The 26,808-nt window shown below is 45.3% G+C and overlaps 1 protein-coding gene across 1 annotated transcript in view; it reads left to right on the top strand.

Moving 5' to 3' along the window:
• The window catches only part of SLC26A5 (solute carrier family 26 member 5), a 136,552-nt gene that overhangs the window by 45,347 nt on the left and 64,397 nt on the right, over positions 1 to 26,808 (top strand). The window contains exons 6-11 of the mRNA XM_082256604.1: positions 4,524 to 4,688; positions 17,729 to 17,881; positions 21,168 to 21,250; positions 21,681 to 21,828; positions 23,704 to 23,817; positions 26,478 to 26,555. Of these exons, the coding sequence (XP_082112730.1) occupies positions 4,524 to 4,688; positions 17,729 to 17,881; positions 21,168 to 21,250; positions 21,681 to 21,828; positions 23,704 to 23,817; positions 26,478 to 26,555 (741 nt within the window). The remainder of the gene's footprint in view (positions 1 to 4,523; positions 4,689 to 17,728; positions 17,882 to 21,167; positions 21,251 to 21,680; positions 21,829 to 23,703; positions 23,818 to 26,477; positions 26,556 to 26,808) is intronic.

The raw sequence follows: 26,808 nt of genomic DNA, 5'->3' as shown, positions 1-26,808 counted from the left end.
GCTGGTCCCTGTTTTGGTTTTTGAGGCCTTCATGTGTCGGTCCCTAGCTGCATGGGAGCCACCATCTTAAGTGTGGGGAATGTGATTTCTCCCCCCCCCCCCCCATAGACTTGTATAGGGCAGCCATTTTCCCTGAAGCTTTCTATTGTTTTGTATGGGCATCCATCTTTGTGTAGCTCTGGTGCTATGCTCAGCAGTGTAACCTTATTCAGGCGACATCACTTCCTGTGTAGTAATTTCCTGCTGCTGAGCCGAGGTCACTTCCTGCCTTTTTCTCCATGCTGTGGAAGATCCAGGAGGCCGGTATGTCTGAGGTGGTACAGTACTTGGGGTCCCTGCGGGCATATCGTTGCACTTTCTGCTGTCAGTCTGGTTTGCAGGGGTTCCCTGCAGACCACGGCAATCGGTGGTCCTAGCCCCCGTGCTGGCCATGTTAGGTTGGCGAGGTATCTCCATTGTGGGATATCTGGATGATTTCGTGTTGCGAGCAGTCTCCCATTTGAATCTGCTGGACAACGTTTCTATCACCATTCATACCCTTCAAGAATTCAGGTGGACAATCAATGTCACAAAATCTGCCCTGACGCCGTCCGCGTGGGTCACTTATCCGGGGGCTGATCCTCTACTCTGCTCTGGCGAAGGTCTTCCTTCCCTTGGACAAGCTTCAGAAGTTGCAAAGGGCGGCCCGGTTGCTGATGGAGGCCGATCAGTCCTACTTGCGGGCTTGCATGAGGGCCCTGGGTCTGATGGTCTCGAGCTTCGAAGTGGTCCCGCTTGCTCAGGCTGATGCGAGACAGTTGTAGAAAGATTCTGTCAAAATGGAAAAGAGATCCTCAGTCACTTGACCAGATGATTCGGTTGAGCCATCTCACAAAGTCGGCTCTCCTGGTGGCTGCAGTCACCTGTCCTGTGCCAAGGCAAAGCCTTGCCGGTGTTTTGGATGGTGGTCACCACGGACACCAGCCGGTCAGGCAGGGGTCGAGTGCTGGGGAAGTTCTGTGTCCAGGGGACTTAAGCGACGGAAGATCTTCCTTGCCGATCAATATTCGGGAGCTGAGAGCAATCAAGCTCTGCCTGCTTCCCTGGATGAGTAGGTTGCGCCGCTCTCCGAATTGGGTCCAATTGGACTATTCCATGGCCGTGGCTTACATCAATCTTCAAGGAGGTGGCTAAGATTCTGGTGTGGGCGGAACACGTTCCGGCTCTTTCCGCAGTCCACATCCCGGGTGTGGCGTATTGGCAGGCGGATTACCTGAGGAGTCAGATGTTGGATCAGGGGGAGTGGTCCCTGCATCCATAGGTGTTTCATCTCCTGTGTGCCCAGTGGGGGACTCCATAGGTAGACCTGTTTTGTGTCTCGCCTCAACAGGACAGTTCAGAGGTTTGTGGCCAGGTCTCGGGATCCTCTGGCCGATGCCACAGATGCTCTGATGACTCCTTGGAGTCAGTATCACCTGATGGATGCCTTTCCTCCGCTCGTTCTCCTGCCGAGGTTTCTTCGCAGGGTGGCGATGGAAGGCATTCTGATCATTCTGATGGCACCAGACTTGCCTCGGCGGTCTTGGTACGCAGAACTGGTAAAAATGATTGTGGATCCTCCATGGCGTCTTCCTCTGCGGAAAGACCTTCTATCTCAAGGGCCGATATTCCATCCTGCTTTACGGTCCTGGCCTTAACGGCTTGACTGTTGAAAGCAAGGTGTTGAGGGATCGAGGTCTCTGATTCGGTGATTCCTACCCTTTTGCAGGCCAGGAAGTCAACATCTAGGAAGATCTATCATCGTACGTGGAAATCGTACATTTCATGGTGTGAATCGCTGCAGCTGCACCCCTTCTTGTTCTCTCTAGCTAGGTTTTTGACCTTTTTAACAAAAAGGGGTTGAGCAGCGCTTGGCGTTTGGCACTGTCAAGGACCAGGTGTCGGCCTTGGCTATTTACTTCCAACGCCCGTTGCCTACTAATAGTTTGATTCATAGTTTGATTCATCTAGCTCCTCCGTGGAGATCCCTTTTACCGCCATGGGATCTTAATTCGGTTTTGTCTGTTCTTCAAAAGCCTCTTTTTGAGATTAGGGAGATTTCTCTGCTTTCTTTGTCACAGAAGGTTGCCGTCCTAGTGGCTATCACTTCTGCTCGCAGAGTCTCTGAGTTGGCGGCGCTGTTCTGTCATTCGCCTTATTTGGTGGTCCACAGGGATAAAGTGGTCCTCCGACCTCATCCGTCTTTTCTTCCTGAGGTGGTGTCGGATATTCACCTGAATGAAGACATGTGTTGCCTTCCTTATGTCCTCAGCCTAAACCTCCAAAAGAAGTTGCCTTGCACTCTCTGGATGTGGTTCGGGCGATAAGGTTTTATCTGACGGTTACGGAGTCCTTCAGGAAGACGGACTCTTTGTCCTTCCGGACGGTCCTCGCAAAGGTTTGGCTGCGTCCGCTGCTACCATTTCGAGATGGGTCAGGTCCCTCCTTTCCCTGTGAAGGCGCATTCTACTAGAGCGCTGAGTGCTTCTTGGGCTTTTAGCCACAAGGCCTCTGTTATACAAGTTTGTAAGGCAGCGACTTGGTCATCTGTGCACACCTTTACCAAATTTTACAAGGTGGATTTGTTGGCCTGCTCGGATGCCTCTTTTGGCCGCAAGGTTTTGCAGGCTGCTGTTTCAAGAGTGTTTTTTTTATTATTCTCTTAGGGGTCTTTTGCCTGGGTGAGCTCCTGTTTGGTTGAGCTCCATTTTGCTCGGCTGGCTGGGTTTAGCCTCTTGGAGTTGACGTTGCTGTCTGGTTGCGTTTTTCCCACCCCTCATGCCTGTACTACTTTGGGATGTCCCACTCAGCTCATGAAAATGAGGCTGCGTCTGTCTATGGATAATAGAGAAAATAAGATTTTTGTAAGATCTTACCGTAAAATCTTTTTCTCTGATGTCCATCGACAGACGCAGCATCTGCCCCTCTGATTAGGGATGGTTCTTTTTGTCTTCACTGCTTGCAACTAAACGGATGATGTACTGGGCTGTGGCAATGGGGGTTATGCCTGGAGGGACAGCTCCGTGGGCATGTATATGTTCAAAGCTTTGTACTAATTTACTGCCTAGACTACTCCTGCAGGTGGCAGCATAACCCACTCAGCCTCTTCCCTTACTGGACTTCCAGCATTGTTGGGGTTAACAGCTCTGGGCTTATCTGTACTAAAGATAATGTGATGGGAACACACTCCCTCCTACCCTCTCAGTGATCACACTGCCTGTAACATGATCTGTGAATGGGGTGGGGAGGTCGGGTTAGTCCCTGAATTCTCTCCCCTAGTCACAGATCACATTACAGGCAGCGTAGACCTAGTTGGGACATGCTTCATTACAGGTAAGTAATGTAACTAAAGCCATCCATAGATGTTTTGAATCTTAGTCGGTTGAGCAGGAACCGGCCGAGATTCAAGCCATCTTTGGGCGGGATGATTGTATCGAAGTTGATCCATCAGTCAACTTGGGTACAACCAGCATGTCAGTTTTCTAGCATGTGATTATTGCCAGCAAATACTGTATAGCTGCTACCAATAACCATGTGCTCTCTAGGCAGGGACAGCGCCCCCGCAACCTGCTGGGAGAGCACAACAATTTTTTTTTTTTTTTTTCCCCTCGTTTTGCATGTATGCACATCAGGTAGGGAAAATGGAGCACTGTACATTTTTTCCATAGATGATGTTTGTAATGTAATTCAAACTATTTCCTAGATTCAGTACAATTTACAAACTAAATGCATGCATGCAACACACGGAACTCCCAGGTTCCTTCAACATTACATTTCCAGGTACATTGGAGATGAAAACCCCAACTGTCATAGTTATGGCTATAAACAAAAAACCTTTGGTCTTAAACACAGAAGAGGATTGATGTTTCATGCATAGTTTTCCAGTGAAATTTACGGTTTTCTGTTTCTGACTTTTTTTTTTTTTGTTTTTTTTCCTGGATTGAAATGCACAGCCATTTGTAAAGGTTGTTTCTTTCTGTCCAAATTTCTGTTTCACATAAATTAAAAAAGAAAAGAATTGTTGAATTGTTACTCCACTGTTTGATTCTGCAGTATTTCATCCAAGTAAACAATTTTGTTCCATTAAATAGAACAAACAGGGCAGGATTTCTATTGCTGCACACAACTGTTGGCATCCTAACTAAACACCCCTCTGCTGGGACAGCTTTTTTACAGAGAACATTGCTATCCTGGTCCTAACCGGTCTTAGAATATTGTGATAATATGTAAATAGGACTATTCTTACTGATGGCAGGAAAAGTGTGCCCAGTAATTACACAGAGAAGAGTCCCTGTTTGCCTCCTACAGACTGCTGCCCACTGTGCTTAATGGGAAGTCTGTCTAAGAGTACAAATATTTATGTAGCTCTAATCCGCTATATCAGTCATAGCAAGAATATTCATCACCTAGCTGCAAGTCTGCGTTGAGTTATAACAATCACTTCAACAGCAACAAAATGAGCTTTGTTTGATCTCTTGTAAGTTAATGTTGTATATTTTTACCAGATGTGTCTAGGTATACTTCGATTTGGCTTTGTAGCCATCTACCTGACTGAACCTTTGGTACGAGGATTCACCACAGCAGCTGCGGTACATGTCTTTACTTCTCAGTTAAAGTATCTATTTGGCATTAAGACAAAGCGATTCAGTGGTCCTCTGGCAGTCATTTACGTAAGTAATTTATTAATTCACTCTGTTGGTTGTCACTGGTGTTTTTTGGCTCTACTTTCCTGTTTGTTCTGTTTTTAAATATTTCAGTTCAAAAAGAATATATAAAAACAGAAAAAACACTGCGCTTTAGGAGAAGCAGCTAACACGTGAAACAATACAAGTTCCAAATAAAATAATAAAAACAGAATGGTGTAGCGCTTACTTATGAATGACAAACACTTATACTGAATCAAAGTATGATGTTAACATATACAGTCCAAAAAATGAACACTGAAGTCCACAAAGGAAGGTATTGGCTGAAACAGATTCCTAGGAAAGGAAAAGCTCCAAACAAATGAAGAAAGGTGAAGATCAGGTGTGCCCAGGAGTAGAAATGAATCCACCAGACAATATAGTGAGAATATTTTCAAAAAGAATATGACCTGATTGTGGGATTCTGAGCTGTGAGAGAACCAATCCAATCTCTTATTCAATGCCAGTGAATATCCATCTTGGATTATAGCCTAATTTTGTACTGTTTTTTTTTTTTTTTTTTTTTTTCTTGTCCAATAACAAAATAGAAGAGTAAGCGTGAGTTCTCCGCACTGATTCCAATGTCTACAGGAGGACAAAAGTATGAAGCAGGCCACCATCCTGAATATTTCATTGCATTGCTCAAGTGCTTCAAAACTTCAAAAATGTTTTTAACTTTGCAGCGGGACTGGATTGTCAGATTTGTGCGTCATCGGGTCGTTGCATATTGTGATTACACTATAGATGGCTGGATGACATTATTGCTGTAAATTGGTTTTGAATCGAAGGACAGTGTTAAATTACTATTTTACTTTTTTTGTGAATGAGTAATAAGGGGACTGTGTACAATTTACTCATTCACATGAGGAGGTAGTACTGAATATCTGGGTGTTCCCTTATACCAAGGGTCTTCAAACTATGGCCCTCCAGCTGTTCAGGAGCTACAAATCCCATCATGCCTAGTTATGTCTTTGTGAATGTCAGAGTTTTACAATGCCTCATGGGATGTGTAGTTCTGCAACAGCTGGAGGGCCGTAGTTTGAGGATCCCTGCCTTATACCATCAACTCATCCTGGCATGTCAGGTTACTAGGTGTTATCCTGGACTCTGAACTCTTCTCTTCTTTTGGCCCCGCATTCAATCACTTTCCAAAGCCTGCCGCCTCAACCTCTCCAAAATGTTCCCTTTCCTAACCAATGAAACCACAAAACTCCTAACTCCTTCCATGGTCATCTCTCGCCTCTACTACTGCAACTCCCTCCTCATTGGCTTAACTTTACTTAGGCTATCCCCTATTCAGTCTGTCATGAATGCTGCTGCCAGACGTATCCACCTTACAAACCGCTCAGTATCTACTACCCCCTCTCTTCCAATCCCTCCATTGGCTGCCACTCACCCAACAAATTAAATTAAAAATACGAACAATAACTTACCAAGCCATCCACAACTTGGAGTCCTCCGCTATATCGCTAACCTACTCAAAATACCAACAAAATCGCTATCTTTGTGACTCCCAAGACCTCCTGCTCTCTAGTTCCCTTGTCATCTCCTGCCATGCTCTCCTCCAGGACTTCTCCCGAGCCTCTCTTATACTTTGGAATTCCCTACCGCAATCTGTCAGACTATCTCTATCAACTGTTAGGTGATCACTGAAAACTTTTCTCTTCAAAGAAGCCTGTTCTGCTCCACCTAACAACTGTACTCTTATTTTCTCCATCGGCTCATCCCCCACAGTAATTTTACTTTTTTGTATTGTATCGCATGACGCTCACTCGTTTAGATGTAAGCTCTAATGAGCAGGTCCCTCTGATTCCTTCTGTATTGAATTGTATTGCAACTGTACGGTTTGCCTTAATGTTGTAAAGCGTGTGTAAACTGTTAGCACTATTTATTTAAATCATGGGTGTCCAACCTTTTTGGCTTCTTTGAGCCACATTGAGTGTAGAGAAATTTTCTCGGGCCGCATATAAAATATATATACTATAGTTAAGGTATATAAGTAATAAAACGCTGCCGCGCCCTTCCCGCGCTGCTGCGCCCCCCCCACCAGCACTAATTTAACACAACTAGTGGATGATCCCCCTCCGAGGCAGCCTCTGCCTACAGTTAGTTGGAAGCCGATGTGGCTGTGCCCCCGACTCGACTTCCTTCCTCCCCAGCAAAAAAATAAAAAATGGCCAGGGGGCCAGTGGGCTCTGGGTTCTGGGCCGCATGCGGCCCCCGGGCCGCAGGTTGGACATGCCTGATTTAAATCCTGTATAGCAATATATTAAAGAACGAAATCCACCCCCCTCCACCGATTTCTTCCGGGCCAGGGATGTAAGCATCAATGAGGGAACAAGATCCCTGGCCCACTTCTAGTCAGCATGCTCAGATAAGGTTCTGGTTCTTCGGGGAGACCTCATGCCATATATTTTTTTTCTTTGGGGTAGAGTCCACCCATAAATGGCTATACCAGGCCCCTATCTAAGATAAGTACCTGATGGGTATGGTTTTTGAGGTGAACCAGACTTTTTTTTTTTTTTTTTTTGGGTCCCTATCATAGTCCATGCCCTTATGAAGCCTGGGGGATAGGGAAGGGCAGGAAAAGGAGGGGCAGCCAATGTGCCACTTCCCGAAACATACAAGACCACAAGTCCTGCCCCCCCCCCCCCCCAAAAAAAAAATCCTAAATCATACCCTAAACTCTTATCCTAGATATGATTGTGTTATTTTGTTATAAGATCCTTTTTCCTGGAAGGGACAGTGAGCATGCACCCCCTTTCTTTCCCTTCCTAACCCTTAGTAGGCCACAGGCACTAAGCATTGGTGACAGGGTGCCTATGTGAATGGCAATAGGGTACATAGTACCCCTTGTTGTTAAAAAAAAAAACAAAAAAAAAACAGACACAGTAGAGCGAGGCTTTTATTTAATGAAGTCACAAAATGTGTAACTCCGTCTATCTGGTTGACCAGCAATATAGATGTATTGTCAACTGCCATGGGCGACATCTCAAAAACCCACCTACACAAATGTGATGACCCACACCATGGCCATCCTCTCCTGTCATACTCCCATTGCAAATAACTGCTCCCCAGCAGGCTGCTGAATGTCTACAAGCTGGCTAGGGTTCTTGGGTGATGTCAATCCCAGAAGTCCTGCTGGCTTGTTTACCATTTGAAAAAAACTGGTGTGTGTTCAAAAGCTGCCATTTACTGGCTGTAGTTCTAAACAAGTACTGGCTACAGCCAACAAAGGTTCAGGCAGACAGAAGAGCTGGCCTAATTTGGCCATTTACTTTGCCCTTTTAGCAACCTGTGAACAGCTTGGGTTCAAGTCCAACTTATGGTTGACCTGAACCATAAAGCTCATCCCTAGTTGCTACCTGTTTTAATATAAATATATTTAAATGGCTGGTAGAAACTTTAGAACACAAAAAAGCACTATAGCTGATGCATTATTTTGCATGATGCTGGAAAAATTTGTTGACCATTCATGAGCTACCTTTCTGTTTTGTTCACTGACGGACACAGCTCCATATAATCTTAGACCCTTGGGCTTATGTTGCTCTTTTCAGGAGAAGGGCTAGGCAGAAACCATTTTGGTTTACGCCTCTGAGGCAGTCCCATGGGGTATACCCTAACGTCTGCTATAGGACTTAAGTTTTTTTCTGCCTAGTCAGGAGTTAAGGACTCCCTGCTGGGATCTGCGGTCCTGGCATTTTTTCTTTTTTTTCAATGGAATTTTTTTCTTCCTTTTTTTTTTTTTTTTTGTACCTGTGTGAACTACAATCAATTCAGTTCCTCTGGGGAACTACAATCGACAGCTGGACTGGGGGCGATGCACTGGATACCATAGATCCTTAGTATTCCCAGTCTGGCCTGCGAGCGCAACCCAACTATTAGCTCTGCGCTAGGTTGGCCGCGACATAGCCCCACTGGATGGGAGCTGGCCAGCGAGTGAAACACCTCGCAAGGACGCATAGCCCTGGTCCCGACCAGAGTCGCAACGTACCTCTGGCCGCAGCACCCCCATTCCAAGATGGCGCGGTGGATGTGGGTCCTTCCTCAGGTTGGTAGGTCCCTCCTATGCCCTTCCTTCCCTCATGACCCCCCCCCCCACACTTTTTTTAACACTGGTGGGGTTCCCCTGTAATGGTTGCCCTCACCTACCCCCCCCCCCCAGTCCCCCCTTGGGTACACAGGTGTTTCTGGGTGAGGGGTGTCCCCGTTTGGGGATGGGCTGGACGGTGGGAGCGCGCTGCTGGTGGCTCCTTATGGTGTGCCTGCGACAATGGCTGTGGAAGAGATCCTTTTGAGGAGTCTCTATAGAAGATGCTGACGGTTCCGCTCAGGTTTCTAGGTTGAATAGGGCCACACTTTTACCGGTGGAGGATTCTCCATCCTTTAGGGATCCTGAGGACAAAAGAGCCGAGGCCGGTGTTTGCTGTCACCTTAGTATACCAGACTTTAAAGAGGAAGTAAACCCTCCTCTGCAAGTTGTACCTATAGGTAAGCCTATGATAAGGCTTACCTATAGGTACTGTAAATATCTCCTAAACATGTACCGTTTAGGAGATATTTACCTTCGATGCATCCAGTGACGTCACTGGCGCATGCACTATGAAGGAACGGCCGCTCGTGCCGTTCCTTCAGAGCCCCGTGCCGTGACTGTCGGCTCCCGCGGCTCCGGCCAATCAGATGCCCGGATGCCGCGATCCCGGAAGACGGGCGACTAGACATGTCGCCCGTCATAGAGGTGAGCGGACGGCACGGCGGGGGCTCGTTCTAAGGTAAGTATTTCATAATGAGCTAGTATGCGATGCATACTAGCTCATTATGTATTTCTCTTTCAGGTTGTAAAAAAAAAAAAAAATTTTTACCGAGTTTACAACCTCTTTAACGGAATGGGCAAAAATTTTATGCCAGGATCTGGAAGGGGGAGTCGACATCCTTCCTGAGCTAGCAGATCAGTTGATTCAGGGGCTACAGTACATCTGTTACTCATCCTTGGATGCGGCTCCTTTGTCTGGCAGACCATCTGTGATGGTGGTGATCCTTCGCCGCGTGATCTGGCTGAAGTACTGGTCGCCTGACCGGGCTTCCAAAAAGGTGTTGACTGCTCTCCCTTTTGTAGGAGATCGTTTGTTCGGTGCCTCTATGGAGGAGATCATTAAAGGTCTTACAGGATGTAAGAGTACTTTCCCTCCGCAGGTTGCTAAGGGCAAGGAACCCAGTCATAAACGTAGTCCTTTTTTCTCGGCTCACAAGCCGACCTTTCGTCCGACTAGATCGCAGGACAAGGTTTTAAGATGCACCCGAACCTTCGCAGGCCGCTCCAGGAGACCCTGGACTGGTAAATCAAAAGCGGGGTCTGTTCCGCAGACAAGCCTTCCTCAGCCTGAAGGGGCGCCCTCTCCCGTATCTGGGGTTGGGGGGACGTCTTTGTTTCTTTCCAGACTCATGGACTTTCCTCATTCAGGACAAATGGGTCAATAAATTGATTCGGTCTGGGTATAAGATCGCGTTTCGGTCCTTGCCTCCGGCAAGGTTCTTTCCTCCCAGCCTACGCCTTTCTCAGGATTGGCTGCAGGACCTGTTAGTAGAAGGAGTTGTTGTGCCGGTTCCAGAGTTGGAACGTTTTCAAGGCTTTTATTCAAATCTGTTTACTGTTCCCAGGAAGGAAGGCAAGGTTCGCCCGATCTTGGATCTCAAGGCTCTGAACCACTTTGTGCAGGTTCAGAAATTTTGGGCGGAGTCTATTCGCACAGTGGCATTCCTTCATCAAGGGGACTTTCTGGCCTCTATCGATATCGGGACACTTACCTTCATATCTCAAATGTCGGGCACCAGCGTTTTTCTTTGCATTGCTGTGGACGAGGACCACTATCAATTCGTGGCCTTACCCTTTGGTCTCGCCTCAGCTCCTCAGGTGTTCACGAAAGTATTGGCCTTTCTCATGCAGAAGGGCATTGCGGTGTTGGGATACCTAGATGATCTGCATCTGCGTGCAGTGTCTTTATCAGTTCTATGGGACATTGCGGTGCAGACTCTGCAAGAGTTCAGCTGGAGTCTGAATTTTCAAAAATCTGTTCTGACTCCATCAAACTGGACTACCTGGGCATGGCGCTGGATTCAGTCTCGGACGGGTGTTTTTTCCACAGGCGAAACTGCTGAATAGAATAGGCCTGCACCACTGTCGAGGCGCATTCTACGAGGGCGCTTAGTGCCCTTAGTGGTTCAGATGTGCAAGGTGGCTACATGGTCATCTGTACACACATTTACAAAGTTTTATATGGTGGATGTCCTTGCATCTTCGGATTGCTGCATTTGACCGCAAAGTTTTGCAGGTGCAAAGGCTCCAGTCTCTTGACAGGGTATTTTTTTTTTCCTGATGGTGAGCTCCAGTTGTTCCTGGTTTAGCTCCTGGTTTACCTGGTTTGCTATGTTTAGCCCTTGTTGGGAATTCTATCTATTGTTGTGGTTTTTTTTTTTCCCCCCCACCCCCTCGTATTGACATTGCTTTGGGACGTCCCAGGGTTTAAGAGGATATGGAGGGGTGTCTGCGTAGAAAACTGGATTTTTGTCTTACCGGAAAATCCTTTTCTCTGAGGTTCACTGACGGACACAGTACCCGCCCCTCTGTTGGGTTGAGTTATGTATTCTTCTGACACTGCTTGTTATAAACTGAAGTCCTATAGCAGGAAGTGAGGGTATACTCCCTGGAACTGCTTCAGGGGTGTAACCAAAATTGTTACTGCCTAGTCCTACTCCTGAAGAGAGAGCAGCATAAGCCTAAGGGTCTTAGAAGATATGGAGCTGTGTCCATCAGTGAACCATGTAGAATGTAATTTTTTTAAATGCTGAGCAGGTAACATATGTGAGGCTTAGTTTTTAGATTGGTGAGACTTTACTATTTGCAGCTTTATTCACTGTGTGGCTGAAACTAGTTGGCTGCACCTTCTTTTTCTCTATCATCCATTGACAGACGCAGCTCTCATACTTCTTATCCATTGGGTTATGCTGCCCCCTGCAGGAGTAGTACTAGGCAGGAAAAAAAAGCAATTTCCCACGCCCACGGGGTTGTCCCTATATGCATAACCCCACACACCCTGCTCCAGCAAAACAGTTTGTTTCTGCCTAGTGAAGGAGTAGAAACTAGGTTTCCTGCTGGGACTTCGGTCTCAGCAGGTCTTCAGTATTCTTTTAAAAAGATTTTGTTTTATTTATCTTTACTCACTTTGCCAGTTAGTGTTCAGGGGGTATCCTCCTGGTGATCTGCAAGCAATGCCGGCTGAGGTTTCACACTGGATAATCTAGATCCTTAAGGTCTCCCAGCCTGGCCTACGAGTGTGAGCAGGTTATAGTCCCACACTAGGCCTTGCCACGAGGGAGCCCCTTTTTGGATGGGGACGAGCCTGCGAGTGGATGTCTCGCTGGAACGCGACGACCTCAAATGCCCTGAGTCGCAACGGGTGGGAGGTGGACTGTCAGGAGCAGAGCCCACCCGGTCTATGGTATGGTGAGTAAATGCAGCCCCCCCCTCCCCCTTGTCCCTTGGTGGTCTTGGGGGGGACGTGGGCCCTCTCCTGGGGATAATGGGACCTGGACTTCCTGAAAGATCCGCCTGGCCTGTCAGGCTACCCGGCCCTGTGCCCTGCCCCTCCTCTCCCGCCCCCTGGGGGCGCTATTGTTGCAGTGCCCGGGGGTGGGGGGTGGAAATGGTACCTTTTTTTTTCTTGCTGGGTCTGGTTGTAGATCCCTTCTGGCCTTCATATTGGGGGTCCCTAAATGCATGGCACGCCGTGGGCTCCGCCATTTGTAGTGTGGGCAATAGAAATGTTTTTCCCATTTGACTTGTATGGGGCAGCCATTTTCCCTGTGTTTCTCATAGACTTGCATTGGCAGCCATTTTTGTGTAGCCTGTTGGAGCAAAACAGGCAGTGTGACCTTTCACATACTAGGCTGAGGTAATTTTCCTGTGACTCTCACTTCCTGCTGCAGATCAATTCAGGAGGTTTTCTCTGAAGGTGGTAACGAACTGGTGTCTTTGTGGGACATGTCCTTGCGCACTCTATCTGTATATATTTAAGGGGGACTCCGCAGGCCGCGGTGATCGGCAGTGGGGACCGTGATCAGCGTTTTTAAAGTGACAGTACTCCTTTTTTCTGTGCATTACTATGGAGTCCCAGGTGGTGACTTCACCCTCACACCCCCTTAGTGCGACTACCGAACCTTCTGGTTTGCAGTCGCTGGCTGCAATTTCAGCAGCACTGGAAAGCCTGGCAACCAAGGTCAATTTTGTAATGAAAAAGGTTACTGGCTGCAAACTGCTTTCACTATCATTAGTGGAGTACTCTGATTCAGAGACTGATTTGGTCGCCATAGACACCCCCCCCCCCCCCCCCCCACCTGATGGGTCGCTGTCCTCGCAATCGGATGGTAAAGAGGACATGTCGTACTCAGCTGCAGCATGGGAGTGCGCCTTGGTGGAAGCCCTGATTGTTTCAGTAGGGGAAACTTTTTAAAAATGGCAGATGAGCCCACGCCGGCAAGCAGTGTCTTTTGGCTCCCGCAAGACCCAAAAATTGAGGAAGGTTTTTCCTTGTCCTGAGAATTTTCATGATCTTTATGACCAATGGCAGCGCATCAAGCACGTGCTAATAGATAATGCCGTTATCCCTTTGCTGAGACGGTTTCTAACCGTTGGACAGTACCGCCTATCATCCTCTTTCCAGGTTGAACAAATCTACTATAGTGTCTGTGAGAATTCCCCGGTTTTTACAGATCCGGTGGATAAGCGGGTGTAGTTCCTTTCCCGCCATCTTCATGTGTTGGCAGATCCTATTCTGAAACCTGTTTTTGTGTTTATTTTGTGTCACAGATGGTTACGGAATTGGTGAAGGTTCTGAAGGGGAACTTGGATCCTGAAGCTGATGGAACTTATGGACCAGATGGCCCAGGCCCTGGTGTTCCTGTGTGATTTGTCTTTGGATGCAGCTCCCCTGGTGGCCAGAGTGTCTGCTGTGGGGATTGCTTTAAGACGCATGGTTTGGCTAAAGAGCTGGTTGGCTGATCAGGCTTCTAAGAAAGCCTTAACAAATGTTCCTTTTCTGGGAGAGCGATTATTTGGCAGCTCGCTGGATGAGTTGATCAAGGGTCTGACTGGTGGGAAGAGTACACTTCTTCCTCAATCCACCAAAGGTAAATCACCTTGCAATAAGCGGGGGCCTTCCTTCACCGCTCATAGACAGTTTTTTTTTTTTTTTGTGCCTCCGGGGCGCAAGAAAAAGGTAAGCCGTTCAAAGCTTCTGGAGGGACTAATAAGCCTTGGGGCAAGCCCGAGACCAGTCAGTCTGGCTCTGCAGACAAGTGTTCTCCGCATGAAGGGGTGCCCTCACTCGTTTCTGGGGTGGGGGGACATCTGTGCTTCTGCCAGGAACCCTGGACTTCCTTCATTCAAGACAAATGACATGAACGAACTGATTCATTCTGGGTACAAGATCGAATTTTGGTCCCAGCCGGCGGACAGGTTTTTTTCAGTCAAATCTTCTCCTGTCTCCGGATCATTTGCAGGATCTCCTTGTTCAAGGAGTTATTGTGCCGGTTCCTCCACAGGAAAGTTTTCAAGGTTTCTATTCAAACCTGTTTACGGTGCCCAGAAAGGAGGGTAAGGTCCGTCCAATTCTGGACCTCAAGGCTCTGAACCGCTTTGTGCGGGTGCAGAAGTTTCAAATAGAGTCCATTCCGGTCAGTGGTAGCATCTTTGAATCAGGGGGATTTTCTGGGTTCCATCGATGTCAAAGATTCAGATTTGCATGTCCCCATCTTCGAGGGACACCAGCGATTCCTCTACTTTGCAGTGGCAGAGGAGCATTTTCAATTTGTGGCGTTACCCTTTGGTCTCTCCTCCACTCCCAGGGTTTTTACCAGGATCCTAGCCCCAGTGTTGGCCTTGTTACGTCAGAGAGGGATTGCGATCTTGGGATATCTGGACAATCTCCTATTCCGAGCAGACTCTCACTCGGATCTGTTGGGTGACCTCTCAATTACAGTTCAGACCCTTCAGGAATTTGGGTGGACGATCAAAAATCTGCTCTGACGCCCTCCGTACGGGTGACTTATCTGGGGCTGACTCTAGACTCCGCCTTGGTGAGGGTCTTTCTTCCCTTGGAAAAGTTTCAGAAGTTGCAAGGGGCGACCAGGTTGCTGTTGGAAACCGATCGGTCTTCCCTACGGACTTGCATGAGAGCCCTGGGTCTGATGGTATCCACCTTCAAGGCTGTTCTGTTTGCTCAGTCTCACTCGAGGCCTGATCGTTGGACCAGAAGATATGTTTGAGCCATCTCACTAGATTGGATCCACCAGGATGGAGCCAGTCGATAGCTTTGTTTCAGGGCAAGTCTTTCCTGCCACTGTTCTGGACGGTGGTCACCACGGACGAATCGGATACACATTTTCCCGGTTCCGATTCAATCGGACAATGCCACGGCTGTGGCAAGGGGGCACCAAGAGTGTCCTGCCGGCCAAGTAGGTGGCAGAGATCCTGGTATGGGCGGAAGACAATGTTCTGGCTCTTTCTGCATTCCACATTCCGGTTGTGGAGAATTGGCAAGCCGATTACCTGAGTCGTCAGGTGCTGGATCAAGGGGAATGGTCCCTTCATCCGGAGGGGTTTTATCTCCTGTGTGTTTTGTGGGGGACTCCGGAGGTGGATCTGTTTGCGTCTTGCCTCAACAGAAAAGTCCAGAGGTTTGTGGCCAGGTCTCGGGATCCTCTGGCCAACGCCACAGACGCTTTGGTGGCTCCCTGGAGACGGTATCGGCTGATTTATGCTTTCCCTCCGCTCAAACTCCTGCCAAGGTTTCTTTGCAGGGTGGCAGTGGAAGGAATTCCGGTTGTTCTGGTGGCCCCAGACTGGCCTCATCCGTCTTGGTACGCAGACCTAGTAAAAATGGTCATTGATCCTCCCGTGGAGACTTCCTCTGCAGGAGGATCTGCTGTCCCAGGGACCGATCTTCCATCCTGCTTTACGGTCGCTGGCTTTAACGGCATGGCTGTTGAAAGCGAGGTGTTTGAGGGCTAGAGGTCTTTCTGACTCAGTGATTCCTACACTTTTAAAGGCCAGGAAGTTTATCTCTAGGGGGATCTATCATCGTATGTGGAAATCGTACATTTCATGGTGTGAATCGCTGCAGCTGCACCCTCGCTTCTTCTCTATAGCAAGGGTTTTTGCCTTTTTGCAAAAAGGGGTTGAGCAGCGGTTGGCTTTGGGCACTGTCAAGGTCCATTTACTTCCAATGTCCATTGGCTACTAATGCCCTATTTCGCACTTTTATTCAGGGGATGCATCATCTGGCTCCCCCGCGGAGATTCCCGTTGCCTCCGTGGGATCTCACTCTGGTTCTGTCTGTTCTTCAAAAGCCTTCTTTTGAGAACATTAGGGAAATTTCTCTGCTTTCTTTATCCAAGAAGGTTGCCTTTCTAGTGGCAATTACTTCTGCTCGCAGAGTGTCTGGGTTTATGGCTTTGTCCTGTCCGCCTTATTTGGTGGTTCACAGAGATCAAGTGGTTCTCTGGCCTTATCAGTCTTTTCTTCCTAAGGTGCTGTCAGATTTTCATCTCAATGAAGACATTGTGTTGCCTTCCCTATGTCCTAAGCACAAGCATCCCAAGGAAATTGCCTTGCACTCTCTGGATGTGGTTTGGGCGATAAGGGCTTATCTGATGGTAACAAGAGTCTCTTTTAGAAAATCAGACTGTCTTTGTTCTTACCGAAGGACCTCGGAAAGGTTTGGCTGTGTCTGCTGCGACCATATCCAGATGGATCAGGCAGACGGTTGTTCAGGCTTATTCATTGAAGGGTCAGGTTCCTCCTTTCCCTGTGAAGGTTCATTCTACTAGAGCGCTGAGTGCCTCTTGGTCTTTTCATCATCAGGCCTCAATAGTGCAAGTTTGTAAAGCAGCGACTTGGTCGTCTGTGCACACTTTTACAAAATTCTACAAGGTAGATTTGTTGGCATCTTCGGGTTGCTTCCTTTGGCCACAAGGTTTTGCAGACTGCTGTTTCATAAGAGAATCATTTATTTCTCTTTAGGGTTTTTTCTTTCTTGGGTGGGCTCCTGTGGTTCCTGGTTGAGCTTCATGTTACCCTGTTGGCTAAGTTTAGCCTTTGGGGTTTACGTTTACTGTCTGGTTGCGTTCTCACCACCCCTCATGCCTACACTGCTTTGGGACGTCCCAATGGAGAACAAGTATCAGAGCTGCATCTATCAATGGACGATAGAGAAAACTAGATTTTTGTAATAACTTACCGTAAAAATCCTTACTCTTGAGTCCATTGGCAGACACAGCACCCGCCTCTGTTTTTTGGGGATGGTTTTGTGTCTTCTTTCACTGCTTGCAACAAAACTGTTTTGCTGGAGCAGGGTGTGTGGGGTTATGCATTTTAGGGACAGCCCCGTTGACATGGTGATTTTTTTTTTTTTCCTGCCTAGTACTACTGCTGGTGGCAGCATAACCCAATGTCTAAGTAGTATGAGAGCTTCTTCTGTCAATGGACTCAAATGATTTTACGGCAAGTTCTTGCAAAGATCCAGTTATCTTCTAGATAGTTTGGATAAAATTCCCAGCCAATTGATTATGCAGTGAGAGCTGTCACATCACAATGTCAGCCTTCCTTTTACTGGGAGCTGATGAGCCCTGCTACATTCATAGGGGTCTACACACTGAATGGAGGAGATTCCACTGACAGGAAGGAGACCTAATATACAGTATTCACTTCCAAACATCAGCACATACAAAAACAGGGCTTTTCATCACTTTTTTTTCTAAATAACTAGTATGTGATGAATAGGTAAATGCATTATAAGAGAATGGATTTTAAGTTGAACTTTTATATTTCGGGTGGTCGTTTTCACATCCTGTATGTGATTTAATGTAAGAAAGTAATGGGATTGACTTTGAGAAATTTTCCTAACCTGTGTAGACAGAACTAGACTCTGACTTGCCTAACATTTGATTATGTAAAACTCCTTTGTCTTTTTCAGAGCTTAGTCAGTGTATTGTCTAATCTCCCAATGACCAATGTTACCACACTAATCATTGGCCTGATATGCGTGGTATTACTGCTGGGTGCCAAAGAAATTAATGATCGATTCAAAAAGAAACTGCCTGTTCCAATTCCCATGGAGATCATTGTTGTAAGTCTACCCTGTTTAATATAGCTAACTAGTGTTTTTTCTTATTACCATGATATTCACTGTGAACACATGATTGTCTTTTGTGTACTGTGTATACGCCAGGGTAGATAAAAATCAATCCTTTTTTTAAAAAATAATTGAAAAAAATGATTTTTAAAAAAAAAAAAAAACTTAAATCAGATTTTTATCAAATAGATTTTATTAACCACTTTACCACCGGAGGATTTTGCTGTCTTCCGTCCAGGCCACTTTTTGCGATTCGGTGCTGTGCGACTTCAACTGACAATTGCGCGGTCGTGCGACGCCGTACCCAAACGAAATTTACGTCCTTTTTTTCCCACAAACAGAGCTTTCTTTTGGTGGTATTTGATCACCTGTGCGATTTTTACTTTTTGCGCTATAAACAAAAAAAGAGCGTTTATTTTGAAAAAATAACTATTTTTAACATTTTTTTATATGAAATTCCCCCCAAAAAAGATGTAAAAACCAATTTTTTAAAAAAAATTTGGCCAATTTGTTTTCTGCTACCTATGTTTGGTAAAAAAAATCACAATAAGCGTATTTTGATTGGTTTGCGCAAAAGTTATTGCGTTTACTAACAAAGGGAAAGATTTCTGTCATTTTTGGTGTTTTTTTTTTTTTTTAACGCGTAATGGCGGCGATCTGCGATTTTTTTTTTTTTTTTTTTTTTTTTTTTTTTTTTTTGGGACTGCGACATTGCGGCGGACAGATCGGACCCTTGACTGACATTTTTGACACTTTTGGGGTTACCAGTGACATTACTGCAGTAATCAGTGCTATATATATGCACTGTTACTGTAAAAATGACACTGGCAGGGAAGGGGTTAATTTTATTGGAGAGGGAGGGGTTAATGTATGCCTGGTGCTTACTGACGTGTAGGGGGGGAGGTGACTGAGTGAGTCATGGACAGATCGGATGTCCAGCTATGCTGAACAGTCCGATCTGTCACTCCCTGTCACTATGGAGATCCGCCCGCTTGTGTTTACACAGGCGGGCGGATCTCCACACTCGATCCCCGGCGATCGGGGCAGAGCAGCGGCGATCGCCGCTGCTCCTCCCCTGGCCCGACTCCCGCTGTGAATGAAAACAGCGGGAGCGAGCCTCTGGCGGCGCGCAAGCGCCGCCCAGAAGGGGGAGTGTCTGACGACGTTAATACTACGTCGTCAGACGATAACGAACCACTTTGCCGCAGTACTATTACCGTACTCGGTCGGCAAGTGGTTAAAATGCTTTTGAAATTAAAATCTTTTTTAAGATACATTATTCATTTAATTTATTCCGCATGAAATAGAGCTTGGTTATGTAGCATGAGGCTGTATATTCTGCACGATTTACATTTTTGGTAAACTCATTCAATGAATCCAAGCTCTGCAACTGCATTGATGCATTCACACAATTTGTACACTAACTACCTGCAAGAATGAGTCCTTATGTTTAGAGCAGCCAGATCCATCATGGCAGCGCCTGTTTAGCGAGCATCCACTCACCTGCTGCCGCCACATCCCTCACCTTGTTGTGCCACTGCTGCATCACCAGCCATCCCATTAAAGTGAATTGGACTGTCGGTGAGTCAGCAGCGGGTCAGAGGAGGAGGAGCTGCTGCAGGACAGAGATGACAGTTGCTCTTTAAAAATTATGATTTGAAATCGAGCCTTTTTACTAGTGATTTAAATTGTGATTTTTAAATCAACCTAAATCGTATCCACCCTGGTATATGCTGGATTTGTTTTTTCAACTTTTTTCAACAGTTGTAATCATTAGTCTGCATTTTACTATTAGGCTCCGTTCACATGTAGGCGTTTTTGGGCGTTTTTGGAGCGTTTTTCTGCTCACTGATCAGCTCTCAAAACGCCCAACAAGACAAATCCCATTCATTGCAATGACCCCTGTTCACATCTGAGCGTTTTGACGCCCTAAGGAAAATACCCAACGCTCAAAAAAGTACTTGAGCTTCTTTTTGGGCAGATCACAGGTGTTTTGTCCCATAGACCTCAATGTAAAGTGATATTTGGCGTTTCACAGGCGTTTTACAAGCGTTTAGTTGCTCCTGATCAGCTCAAACAGCACAACTCTCCACCCAGCTCTCCACCCAGGTCTCCACCCCCTTGGCATGCCTCTGCTGTGAGCACATTTTCCTGAAACATGGAGAACAGCAGTTAGGCAGTTTAGGTGACCAGACCCTGCCATACCAAGGTGACCGTAATGAACTTTACTGTCTTAGCCTGCTGCCATACCAGGGTGACCGTAATGTAGTTTAGGTGAACTGACTCTGCTATGCCAGGGTGACCGAACTCAAGGTGACTGTGAACTGACTCTACTATGCCAGGGTGACCAAACTCTTCCATGCCAAGGTGACCGTAATGTAGTTTAGGGTAAATTGACTCTGCTATGCCAAGGTGACCGTAATGTAGATATATATATGGAATCAAAAAACACAATTTTGAAGCCCTAAAACCCAATAAATGCCCCTAAAAGTGCCTAGGGTTCTGGATCATGCCCCAGGGACTATGAATCAGGCAAAAAAAGTTCTTAAAAATTGTCGTTTTTGATAGAGAGCCAATTATTGAAAAAAAAAAAAAAAAAAAAGAGATTTTCTTTGGATTTAGTTTTAATTTTAGTGTCTGGGGGGTCTAAAAAGTGTACCTGTGAAGTTTCAGCTCTGTAGCATGTCCAGAACCATAAAAAAAAAAGCTCATGCAGAAGAGGAGGTCCCTGGGAGGTCCAATGCAGAGGAGGAGGTCCCTGGGAGGTTCCTTTGCAAATGTTGTAAAAAAAACACTCTGCTTTTCCATTGGTCACCAAAAACACCTGTTAAAAACGCCCAAAAAAACGCCTGTAAAACGCTTGCAAACGCTTGCAAAAAACGCCTGTAAAACGCCTGAAAAAACAATAAACGCTTGAAAAACGCCAACGCCTACATGTGAACGGAGCCTTACATAATGGCACAGATTAAACTAGCTTTATTTACAAATATTATCACTACAGAGTATATTGAGTCATTTAAGCTGGCCATACATTTTATACAATTTTCGTATTCAAATTCCTTTCGATTTACCTTCAACTATGTAGTGCAAGGGCCTGCCTGATTGCATACAAATTGAAAGTGTTTTAGGTTTGACCTCATATTATTATATGGTTTTAGTAAATCTAAAGCAAAATTGTACAAAGATTGTGTAATGTATGGCCAGCGATGGCCTTGAAGTTGAGCACAGCCATGATGCTTTTCTTGTGTTTTTAACATGGTGGTTTTCCTCCTTTTTTAAGGTAATCATCTCAACTGGAATTTCAGCTGGACTGAAGTTTCAAGAGTCATATGATGTAGATGTGGTTGGAAATATTCCTACAGGGTATGACTCCCTAGACATGGTTGTGATTGTGCCTTTTTCTTGTTAGACCACTGATTCTTCAAAAATGCATTTGATTGACTTGGCAAACTGAAATTATGCACATGTACTGTCCTTATTTCCCGTTATTACTAAAGAGACATAAATAATGCTTCACCAATTTTCTAGAATTTGTCTTCAGGGAGGGCAAAGCAGTTTTTGTGGCAACCAAGTAGCAATGCTATTAACAGCACCTACGATGTTTCAACTAAGCTAAAAGAACCTACAGTTGTCTATCCTAAGCAACCTTTTTAAGTCCTATCAGGACAACAGTTAGTCCTTGACTATTCCACCCAACTACAGCACTAAAGAGGCCAGGTGGACAGCTAGGGTGGTATTTCTGTTGCTTTAAAATATATTGCCTCTATATTATATAATTTATGTTTATTTGTAGGTTCCGATCCCCTGAATTGCCTGACCTCAGTTTGTTCTCAGCTGTTTTTGTGGATGCAGTGGCTATAGCAATTGTTGGATTTTCCATGACTATATCAATGGCCAAAATATTTGCACTTAAACATGGATATGCAGTCAGTGGCAATCAGGTGAGCGCTAAAGGGTTTCATTTTCTATCTGGACAAGTACTAAGTAAACACTGCTAAACCCATAAAAATTCCACAATGTAATGAAAATCACTGCAATGCTTTTGTGTTTCTCAACAGAAATATGTTTACTTTTTATTTTAGGTTTTGTTTTATGTTCATTTTTGTAAGACATTAAACTGGTTCCAAAGCTTTAAACCTGGTACACAGTATAAGCTTTTTTTCCATTCATCTCATCAGGTCGAGTGGTGAAAAAAAAAAACTGTACGCACTATGCGAAGTACAGCGATATCCCCCACTGAGCTGTTGTGTTCTGACGATAACAGAACACTCCGATCAGTGCTGTCTGCCATTGGCTGAGAGCTCTAAACGGGAGTCGGTCAGCTGCTGGCTTTCCAGCATGCTTGTCAGACACAGACCGACACACAGGCCGAATGTCGGATTGTTTTTTTAAATGCTCCAATGTCTCCTGACATTTGGCCTGTGTGTACCCGGCTTTAAGGTTGTTTTTCCCTTTTTATGCATTCTCTGCATTAAGGTAAAAAAACAGATCCCCCCCCCCTTATAGATTCCCCCCCTTATACCTTATACTTACCTGAGCCTGATCTTAATCCAGTACTGTGCACGAGAGCAGCAGCTCCTTGCTCTCTCCCTCCTCCAAACGGCAAAACTATTGCACAGTGCAAGTATAATATGGTTGCTATTTAACCACTTGCCGACCGCACTATTTTCAAATGATGGCTACAGGGTGGTCAGCTGGTTCTGGTAGGGCGTCTATTGATGTCCTCCCAGAACCCCAACCCCACGCACGCCCTTGGGACATGCTGTGATCACTGTGTCCTTCAGGCACAGAGGACCACATATAGAGGTAAAGGACTAATTACAGCGGCGGCCCTTTACCACGTGATCAGCTGTGTCTAATCACAGCTGATCACAGTGTAAACAGACCTGCTGGTTATCGGCAGTGCCCCTCCAAATCTAGAAACTCTTGCCCCAATATTTATCTTCAGTGGCCGTGCAGAAATTTGTTAAAGCTATAGAGAATGTGTTTTTTATGGGGTTTTTTTTAGGGATCTTAAAGGCAGAATTTTTTTTTTTTTTTTATAACAAATACATCATACTTACCTGCTTTGTGCAGTGGTTTTAAACAAAGCTGCCCCATTTCTCCTCTTCTCGGGTCCCCTGCCAGTACTCCTGGTCTCTTCCTCCTGCCAAGTGCAGCGTGCTATGGGGGCACCCGAGCAGGCTCCCTCCTGATTAGCTACTCTGTGTGTCCATTCACACACCGAGTGTGGGTTAACCCCCGTCTCCTCATTGGCTCACTCTGACAGTAGTGGTAGCCAATAGTTCCCGCTGCTGTCTCAGCCAATGAGGGGGCAGAGACCCGAAAGTAAAAAACCTTGAGCCTTTACATCCACTTAAGGCTTATAAGTAGAATGTGATTTGGAGTCCATGAAGTTCCTGTAAATGCTAACATTTTGAAAGTATTTGCAAATACCTAGCTTCTGTTAATGACGATATGTCAAGCAGGCATTGAACAATGACATAGGGCAGGGATATGCAGACTGTGGCCCTCCAGCTGTTGCAGAGCTAAAAGTCCCATGAGGCATAGCAGGACTCTGACAGCCACAAGCATGACACCCAGAGGCTGAGGCATGAGGGACTTGTAGTTTCGCAACAGCTGGAGGGACACAGTTTGCAAATCCCTGATGTAGGGGGTGTGCCTTTTTTTTCTTTTACCCATAAGTTTGCATTTTGGTGTTTGCTTTGCAGTGCTAGGTTCACTTTTATTACAGGAGTTCAATTCAGATAACCTTTACTAATCTAAAAATATAGCTTTTTAAATGTTGAGTATAGTAATCTGTTTGCACTTTGCAGGAACTTATTGCTATGGGGATGTGCAATTCTATTGGTTCTTTCTTTCATACGTTTGTTGTGACATGCTCAATGTCTCGTAGCCTAGTTCAGGAAAGCACTGGAGGAAATACACAGGTAAGTGGCGCTAGTTCAAAATACCGTACCCATTCTTTACCACAGTCCAATGTGTAGACTGCCTTTCCCTTTTGTTGGATTATTGTTTGTAATATTTAATATGGTCAAAAAAACAGTTTTTGGCTTTGCCTGTTGGTAAATCATTAACTTTTTATGATGAAGGTTAAAACATATCCTAACGCCTGAACACAGTTTTGCAACTTTGGCATGTAGTGGTAAAAATGTATATATTGCTACTGCTTGAATTGAATTTTGTGTATATATATTTTTTTAAATTTAGTTGTATATTTCTTACTTTTACCATCAACTCCTGCTGATGATCACAGTGATGCCACATGCATAGGTGTATGTTATTTGTTTTTATCCGTAGTAGGGCCCAGAAACAGTAGAGCATAATATGCTTTTTTTTTTTTTTTTTTTTTTTTTGGCCTACCTAAAACAAACTGACCCTAGCTGACTGTTACTGTACTAAACTTAAAAATTGCCTTTTTTAGCCAACCTAAAATATCCTGTCTTTGACTCGTATTTTTATTTTTTAAGACCTAGTTCTTTGTTTACACTTTTATTTTTTTTTCTCCTTAGCAAGGGGAAAAGATGCAATGTATCTTTCACCCTTCAGGAGGTGAAAACACACACAGTAGTGAGCTGTACAGTGACAGATCACTGTTATGGCCAAGCAGAGACTATCACAGCGATCAGGTAATAGGAATATAGGCCTTCCCCATCGTTAAATGGGATCGGGGGCTCTTGGTGAGTGCCTGATTTCTGTGCTGGGAGCGCTGTGCATTATGCTACCAGCAGAAGCCCCACATGATTAAGAACCACTTCCGCGAGGCTGCATATATGCGTACACTCGGTGGGAGGGGCAAATAAAACCTAAACAGCCATATGTATGTTAAGTCGGATGTACTGCACAAAAACGTTTTACATCGTCCTTTGTTTTTTGCATGCAATAATTTTTATAGAATTTTCCAGCTTAAGAGGTAACCTATACAGCAGGGTCATGATATCCATAAGCATCTTTTTTTTTTTTTTCTTATGTAGTACAGTGGCATATCATCTGAGTGCAATGTGTGCTTACTACTAACCCTTGGACTACACCTCCCTTACTACAGAACTCTGAAATCTGCACCACCTACTACTGACCCCTGAGTTCTACCTCACTACTGACCCAGAGTTCTACCTCCCTTACTAATGACCCCCAAACTCTACCTTACTACTACCCAAGCAGTAGTAAGGGAGAGGTGGACTGTGATTGCCTCCAAACTCCACTTTACTACTGACCTCTGGATGCCATGTCATTTAGTACTGACCCCTGGACTCTGCTTCACTTACTACAGATCTCTGGACGCCATGTCAGTTAGTACTGACCCTTGGACCCTGCTTCACTTACTACTGGACTCTGCATCGCATACTACTGACCCCTAGACTCCACCTCACTCACTGCAGACCTCTGAACTGTGTGCCACTTGCTACTGACCACTGAGCTCTACCTCACTAATGTCCCCTGAACTCTACCCTACTACTCAACGCTGTCTCATTTACTTCTGAACCCCTGCACTCTGTGTCCCTTTAAGCCACAGCCATTGTTCATCACATTGAAAACATAACCAGTTTTGCCACTGTGCACCACAGTCCGTTTTGTCAAGCAAGGGGGCCCAACTTATGGTCTTGCACTCAAGCCCATTGCTTCCAGAAAACGCCCCTGCTGTAGTTGGGCAAGAATATAGACATAATGGCTATTCACACAAAGTGTTCTCGCTAGGAACCTTCAGATCTATTGGTCCTGATTGTCAAAATTCTTTTCTAAATCTTTGAACATGCACATATTTTATAGAGGAACTAGAAGCTGTTCCCCATATAAATGGCAGGCAGAGGGCAAATGACTAGTCACCAGTGTTGGCTGTGGTCCCCTTGCTGCTGATTATTATTTATTTTTTTTCCCTTCAGTGACTTTCCTTGTCGCACTCACCTACACTTTGTGTGTGGAGGTGGCCATCTTAGTAGAAGGGCTTTGCTTCCTCTTGTCAGAGCTTCCAGCAGGGAGAACAGTCAGCAGCCTAGTAGTCACATCCAAATCTCCTGAGACTACAATCAGAGGCATATGTGGCTTAGATGATCTCACACAGGAGTGTCTAGGCACACTCGCATACCAGGAAGTCCACTGCTATTTTTCAGGAAGAATTCCAGACCAAGGTTCACTTTAAGGAAAGGTAGGCCTTAACATTTTAAGAAGTGGTACTGTCCACAGTACTCATCCAATGTTACAGGTTTGCCGTTGTAAAGCTTTATATTTTTTTGTTTCCAGATCAGTAAAAAAACATGTAGCCTCTCCTTTTGTGGTTATCGCATCGGCACATCTGCCTTATAGTATGGTATTTCAGTGCCTAAGCTGCCACACGCCCCACACACACACACTCAACACTACCACATCATGTGGGAGGTTTCTCTAAGAGTGTGAGGAATATGATTCATAGCAGGTTAGTTCTGTTGCAGATGGTTAAACTGTAAATCAGTTTGCAGGAAATAAAATTTCAGTGGGCCATTTAAAGTTCTTGTGTGCTTTTTTTTTTTTTTTTTTTTTTTTTTTTTTCTAGACCATAGTTGCTTATATGTTTATACACCCCTATTTTAAACCGTGACTGTAAATGCTTTTCTAGATTGCAGGTTTGCTGTCCTCCTTTATGGTGCTTTTGGTCATACTGGTCATTGGATATCTATTTGAACCATTACCTCAGGTATGGAAATGGAACAACTCCTAGACCTGATTTGTACTCTTGAATTTTGAACATGTGAATATTTTCTGAGCATTCTTTTGTATGCATTTTGATGTCCTCTTTTGTGTGCTTTCTACTGTTGTAATGCACACCAAAATATGTGTATAGTTACAATAGATGTAATTACATTTATTTCAGTGGGCCCTTTCCATGTGTGTATAATGCAGCATTGAAAACATTTTGAAAGAGCTCCACAAGCCAACTTGTATACACG

The sequence above is a fragment of the Pelophylax lessonae genome (genome assembly GCF_965119305.1).
Source record: "Pelophylax lessonae genome assembly, chromosome: 4".
Taxonomy (NCBI): domain Eukaryota; kingdom Metazoa; phylum Chordata; class Amphibia; order Anura; family Ranidae; genus Pelophylax; species Pelophylax lessonae.
The sequence above is the reverse complement of the archived record's forward strand: the minus strand, read 5'-3'. Positions and strand labels throughout refer to the sequence as shown.